Source organism: Oryzias melastigma, linkage group LG24 (assembly GCF_002922805.2).
Source record: "Oryzias melastigma strain HK-1 linkage group LG24, ASM292280v2, whole genome shotgun sequence".
Taxonomy (NCBI): Eukaryota; Metazoa; Chordata; class Actinopteri; order Beloniformes; family Adrianichthyidae; genus Oryzias; species Oryzias melastigma.
This window is the reverse complement of record NC_050535.1, coordinates 18,362,227-18,369,581: the sequence shown is the minus strand read 5'-3', so window position 1 is coordinate 18,369,581 and position 7,355 is coordinate 18,362,227. Positions and strand designations below refer to the sequence as shown.

Here is a 7,355-nt window from a genome sequence, read left to right as displayed (position 1 = left end):
AATAATTCCTTCAAGTTTTAAATCTTATTTTTTCAAAGTTCAATTTTATTTTCAAATTTTCAATAATTCCTTCAAGTTTTTTCAATATGTATTTTCGAGTTTAAAACTGCTTTCTATTTTTTAATTTTATTTTTCAAATATACGATGCCTGTTTTTCAAATTTTCAATCTTGTTATTCATTAACTTTAAGCTGATCCTGATTTGACTCCATATGCCTACGTCCAACAGTAGCTGGGATAGGCTCCAGCAACCTTGTGACGCTGAAAGCGATTCAGCGAGTTCAGAATAAGTATGGGTGGATCATGAATTGTGTTTTTATCTCACAGTATGTCTTCAGCTATCACGATGGGGATGTGTTCGGCTGTGTGGCAGACATCGGATGGATAACAGGACACAGTTATATCGTCTATGGACCTCTGGCCAATGGGGCGACCACAGTCCTGTTTGAGAGCACCCCAGTTTACCCTGACCCAGGTATGACCTTTACAGGCCTATTAGTGTGAGTACTACAAGCAGCCATCTCATTTCTGTTAAAATACAACAAAAATCATCTGATGGCAGTAGTAGATTACTCATTAATCTCCAGTCTTGAACAGGTAAGCTGTGCTGTTAATCATCAAACCTCAGTGGACCCCCAGCAGGTGTTCAGGTCTTTAGAGTGTCTTCCTTTTCCTGTTAGTGTTGTGTTAAAACAGGATGAAGTGAGATGACCTGAGGAGCAGACTTTTTGCACATGGGTCTGTGACTGATTAAAAAAAAACTGGCAAATATTTTGAACTTGGTACTGCGGTGGGAAAACAGATTACACTTTTTCTTGGAAAACATGTAAGGCAGTTGTAAGTTTTCCCATGAGCGCCTGTTGCAGTGGGTTTACTCGAGGTCAAACCAACCTTATATGACTTTGAGGAGTCAATTCTCCTCATAGTTGCCTAATTGTTTTGCTCGACGATAAGACTAAAAGCATAACAAATGATCATCTATCTAGACCACTGTTAAAATATATTAATATATTTGGGGTTTATTGAACTAATGTGGACAAAAATTGATCGTATATACATTTTTTTTGTTGGTTTTTCCCTTGCTTTTGTGTGGCACCTCAATAGAAAATTTTGTTAAAGAACTATGAAATTACACTGAAGGACTTAAATTTCTAAACAAAAATTGTAGTAAAATTGCTAAAAAAAATCCCTAATACATGCCAACTTTGCAAAAAAATATTTAGTGTGTTGCTTAAATACTAGCTAAACTCCAAAATAGCCTAAAATTCCTCAGTAAACTAAATTAGTCAAAAATATAAAAACCTTGATAACACATTAGCCAAAAACGTTAGCATGATGCTAAAATATTAGCTAAACTCCAAATTAACATAAAAAACCTCAGTAGATGCCAAATTAGCCAAAAATAAAGCTAGCGCATTGCTTAAATACTCGCTCAACTCCAAAATAGTCTAAATTTCCTCAGTAAACTAAACTAGTCAAAAACGTTAGCATGTTGCTAAAATAGAAGCTAAACTCTAAATTAGCCTAAAAAAACACTAGATAACAAGCTAGCCCAAAACATTAGCATGTTGCTAAAATATTAGCTAAACTAAAGTCAAGCCACACAGACACAAAACACCATAAAGAAGCTTAAAAAAAGCATCATTCAGGGTTTGATGTGGCAAATTCCAGTTTGACCTTATGGTCCAGCTTTGAAACATTTAGCAGAAAACTTTAACACGTATGATGATGATTAGGTTTGTTGGATTTTGCAAGGAAAAATTGGCAAAAATTCCACCATAACAACAAAAAAGATAAAGGAAACAACGGCTTTAAGTCATTCCTGCTAGAGGTGGAAGAGGGGACTTTGTACTGTTTTAGGGTTTTACACCCTCTTCAAGTTCACATGAACATTCCCCTGTTGGTTTTATAATTCTGGAACAATAATCTACCTGAAACTTAGCTTTGATAAAGATCTGCTCATCTTCATGATCATCATTTCATCAGAAGCAGATGGTTGACTCCAGGATCTAAACTAAAAGCCAAATGTTTTATTGCTTCTGGAAGTTGGACCCTCTAAATATCGGGATCCAGATCATGTTTTATTCATTTTTATCCACAGTAAATACCTTTTTCTATTTTTCTTGCTATTAAAAATCCCTGTTTTTATTTAAAAGATCCTTTGTCTTCAGTAAACTGTATATATATAAACTTGACCATCCACCCCTTTAACACCAGAGGCTGCTGCACACAGTCATACAACCATATGTGGTGTTGTGCAAGTTACTTCCAAAGTGTTTCATATCACAGCTCATGGTTAATGTTATTTTAAAGTACTTTGCAGTATTACTCTCTCAAAACTTGTGTTGTGTAATATGTCTTTTGATATAAGTTACTTTCTTTGTAATCTTTTAAATACAACAACAAAAAACTGAGGTGACAGATGAATAATAGAAGATTTTACAGTTTAGTAACAATTTTTAATTATATTGTATATTTATGGTTAAGTGAAAGTAGAAGAATTTTAGTTGATTTAGTCAATAAAACTCAAAATATGGATTTTCTACTTTAAAAAATGTCATAAAAGGAAACCAAAAGGAGCATTTGAAGCACGTCATGCTAAAAATGAATTAAAGCAGGTTAAAAAGGACTATGTTTGATAGCATTCAACAGGACATATCCATGAAGCATGCTCAGTAATCAGCTTAAAGGGACCAGCCACACAGAAAAACATTTGAAATGTGTTGTTTGTGGCATTTTGTAATCTGTTGGTGTTATGTTCTTACTGTTTGGACAATTACTTTTTGGTTGGGTTAGTTTGCTGTAAAACACACGTTACTGAACATATAATGAGAAAATATTACCCCAAGTTCATTACCCAGCCAGCAAGGCCAGGTGGGCCTCAAATGGTTTAAAAGTGGGCAGAAAATGTGAGCGCCGCCTGTGTTTGCTCACATTGGCTTAAGTGGACACTCAGTGGGTTGGCTCGCTACGCTAGCCAGCCTGTGGACAGCGTAGCATGCTAGCGAGCTCCACTGTATCGAACTAGCAAGCTTCACTTTATCGAGCTAGCGAGCTCTGTTATATCGAGCTATCAAGCTCTGCTGAAGCGAGCTCCACTGTATTGATGTAGGAAGCGCTGATGTGGCGATCTAGTGAGCTTTGCTGTATTGAGCTAGCGAGGTTTGCTGTCCACTGAGTGGCTGGCTAGTGTGGCGAGCCTGCCCACTGAGTTCCCAATTAAGCTAATGTGGGCAAACACAGGTGGGGCCACCACAGAAACTGTGGACAAACCCAATCAGGGCCCCAATTTTCTGCCCACTTTTGAACTAAATGGTGCCCACCTGGCCTTGCTGGCTGGGTAATGATGCTTTACCTATAAGACAAGAGTAATCTATTAGTGTAATATATGATTTTTGTAAAGAGTATGTGAAAAAAGCAGCTGGTTCACGATCATCTTTGAGTTCAAGCTGAATTAGAATCCCCTTCAGACCGTTTCCTTTTTGCTGTGCAGCAGCCTGCAGGGTCAGCAGTGAAGCTGGAGGTTAACTTCCTGTCCGCATTTTTTGTCTCCAATCCTTGTTTTTGGAACTCAAGGCTCACCAGATCACACTAGTGACTCTCACAGTACTCTCCTCCTGACATAACACATGTTTCAACCACAGGAAGATACTGGGAAACGGTGGAAAGGCTGAAGATCAACCAGTTCTACGGGGCCCCCACCGCCATCCGCCTGCTTCTCAAATATGGAGACCAGTGGGTGAACAAATACGACCGCTCCTCCCTTAAGACTCTGGGCTCTGGTATGTGAAACCTGATGCTGCAAAACTAAGAGGTTAACAAGTTTCCTTAAATTCAAAGTGGTCACACTAAAACAACTCAACAAATTAAAGTTCATATTGGTAATGGCCGCCCAACAAGCTGTGCCAGCTCGGTCAAGTGTGAGAAATTCTTCTGATGGGTTTTGATGTGGATTGATCAGAAGTTTATAAATGGATGCAAATTGTAGCAGGAAAGAGTTAAATTTGACTTTTTTTGTGTCAATTAATGTTTTTAACAAAATGCTTTAGGAGTCTGACGTGGTCAAGATCCTCTTAAATTCCCACTTTGATCATCTTTAATTCATTTTAAAATTGTTCCCAGTTATATTTCAATGATTTTTCCTTTTTAGTTAAAAAAAAATAAAATACAATGTCGCCTTCTTGGACATAGTTTCTGCAGAGCGGCAGGAGTTCATTAGAAATTCACTTCTGAGTTGTGGACTGTTGGCGTGGAGTCACTTCCCATCATCCATCTGTTAACACTCTCTCCCACTACCTTACAGCCCCTCACAACCACAACCTAAAATTATCAGTGAAACAGAAATGATGAGCAATGTCGGAGCTGTACAGTTTAGAGCCAGATTTTAGCTTTTATTTATAAGTGGATGTATCAGAATCGAGTGGAGTTATTAAAACAACATCTCCTTCTGCTTCTGATTCACAATTGAAATAAAAAAATATGTCAAAGAAAAAAAAACGAATTAATCGCAAACTGGAAAAAATTAATCGCGATTAATCGAAATTAACTTTTTTTTTGTTACAGTATTTGCCAACCACTTATTATCTTAACTTCTTATCTAGGAATAATCACAATATAAAATCACGCAAAACGTTACATTTAGAACATTTCTTTTTGATTAAGGCTGTCTGCTAACTAAAAAAGAAAAAACATATATCAGATTAATCACACTTATCCAGTCTCAAATCCTGTTAAAGACCTACCCCAATGAAAATTGTGTTTTTGGTGTTCTTAACATATATAAAGAAAATAAATCATAAAATTGCATTTTTAAGTACTTCTTTATTCAAGTTGTTGTGAATCAGGAGCAGATGAAAACACGCCTGTAGGAGTAGCGTTGGAGCTAGAGTCGGCGGGCTACAAGCTTCCTACTTTTCTCCGTTCTGATGCATCCACTTGCAGACAAATAGATCCATGAACGTCTTTGTTTTCCTCGTCTGAGCTGGAATCTGGATCTAAACTGCACTCCAATATTGCTCGCCATTTTGTTGCTAGTGGGAGAGAGTGTAAATGATGGGAAACGGCGGAAGGTTCTGTCTGCATCACAACTCAGTGATGAATTACTGCCGCTCTGCAGAAGCTATGTCCTAGAAAACGTCAGAGGTTGTTCAACTTTTCCTAAAAACTGCAAAATCACAATTAAAAATAACATTGGGAACACTTTCACAATAAATCAAACGGTGTGAATTTAATAGGAATTGTGGCAGAATGAGTTTGTTTGGAGGCGTCTCTGAAAGTCCCAGTGAAGATAAGGAAGTCTAAAGTTGCCAGATAAAATGTAAATCATTAGGTTTTTAAAAAGACAAAGAAACGATCAAAGCAACGTTTATGAGCAGGCAAATTCCAGGGAGAGTTGTAAAGAGGGGATGAAGCTGGAGGTATTCAGGGAGTCTCAAACAAAAGTCTGTTCATTGATATCTTCAAAGAAGCTTTTAAGAGTTATCAATGTAGATGTTTGGGGGAACATTTGTGTGATAGCTCTTATTGATGCTCTGGAGGGCTAGATGTTAAACTGATTCCTGATCTGGAATGTGCTCTGTTTGTTGTGTTGAAGAGTCGACGAGTGCATCTTGATCAGTGAGTGATACAGTTCAGAGGACTGTCCATTGTTGTATTCAGACTGTGGTTCAATAATCTGGATCAGGAACCGCTCTCTGACCCATCTTTGAGGTGTTCGTTTCCATTCCACATGGCTTCTCACAGTTTTCTCAACAATCTATACATTGTAATTATTTATTAAGTTACCTTTTAGCCTTCGTTTCCTTAGCAACCATCTTGCAGCATGTCTCCACTGTATCAAAACATCAGTAAAGTGTTGTAGCTCACGTTGATACAGACGTTCTAATTGTTTGGCGGAATATAAAGTTGGAATAAGTGAACTATCCCGACAAGGACTGCAAAGCGGACTTCCGTTTTTCTTTGGTTGTGTTTGAAATCCCTCCCTAATCCCTATTTATTTATTTTTTTACTTTATGCAACTTTTTTGCCTTTTTTTGGTGCCAAAACAAATGAATTTATCCCTTTTGTGAATAAAGTTCAATTCAATTTAACTACTAAAGAACAATATAGTGTGTAACTATATGATTCCCTGGATTTTGAATTCAATTCGGACACGATGCTCACTACTTTTCTTTCGTTTCTCCAAACGCCGGATATGACGTCACCGATTTCACGAAGTCTAAATCGAATCAATACGAACATTTCACAACGTTTATTTATGACTGATAATGAAAATGTGGATGATTTATTCAAAAATTAAACATTTTTTGTTCAAAATTGTTCCACCGCAATGCATTGTGGTCTATATTTGCTAATCTAGTGAGCATCACCGCATGCTAGTTTTTCACAAAGACTTCTGGGAAATTTCTGGTTCACTCGATTTTGTAATTAGTAGATTCGAACAGCACTAGAAAATGGCGTGCGCACTATATAGTGAGTAGGGGAGGAGTCAGACATAGTTTTTGTTGTTGTTGCTTTGCCCCGCCCTCGTAATTCCTGGCCAATGACTGAAGAGATCTTTAGTCACGTGGTTTTGTCTACAAGCTTTGATTCGGAGCATAAATGTGCAGTTGAAAGGCAGTCTGGATCCAGACTCGGTCTGGACCAACTGACTTTTTCCATCTGAATACACCCTGAGTCAGGCAACAGGTGTGACAGGTAAGTACGGATGAAAGGGAGACTTTAACCTCAGTTTTTTTTTTTTTACCTGATTTCTATGGTTTAAATTATAAATTATAAACTCAACATAATTCCTAAACTTTGTATTCTGATCTTTTTTTCTCTTTAGTTTTGCTTTTTTTAACTTTACCTGTTGTCCACATGTGTGGACATCACATTTTGGGTTCTATTAACACAATAGTGAATTCTGCTCAACTGGAGCCTAACTGGTGACTTTGTGTGTAAAGGATTAGCTCAAATATTAGCTCGGATCTTAAGACGTTAGAGGGTAACCAAACCTTAAATCAGCTTTTTTTTGGCTGTAAATCTATAAACATTGCTTTAAAAGTGCTGTCTGCTGGTAATTGCCAAATTGTTGACAAATTAAAATAAACTTGTTTAATTCTTGAAACTATAGTCAAAAAACGTATGTGTGTTGCCCCCTACAGGTTGAAATGAGGTATTACAGTTGAATTTCGTGATTGGTCAAACCATTTAAGTCTCACGTCATTTCAGAAGTTCCACTTCATGTTCTGCAGCTCCAGTAATGATAACAGTCCTGTTCCCAAGCCCCGCCCCTCTGACTGGATTTTCACATTTTGGCTGTGGGCGGAGTCAGCCTCCAACTTCCCTGTTTGGTTACCCTTTAAGCCAGGGGTC

At 37.5% G+C, this 7,355-nt stretch overlaps 1 protein-coding gene across 1 annotated transcript in view; it reads left to right on the top strand.

The window, feature by feature from the left end:
* Positions 1-7,355, top strand: part of acss1 (acyl-CoA synthetase short chain family member 1) — a 19,976-nt gene that overhangs the window by 6,103 nt on the left and 6,518 nt on the right. Inside the window, exons 6-7 of the mRNA XM_024291377.2 lie at positions 327-474; positions 3,644-3,781. Coding sequence (XP_024147145.1) covers positions 327-474; positions 3,644-3,781 — 286 coding nt within the window. The remainder of the gene's footprint in view (positions 1-326; positions 475-3,643; positions 3,782-7,355) is intronic.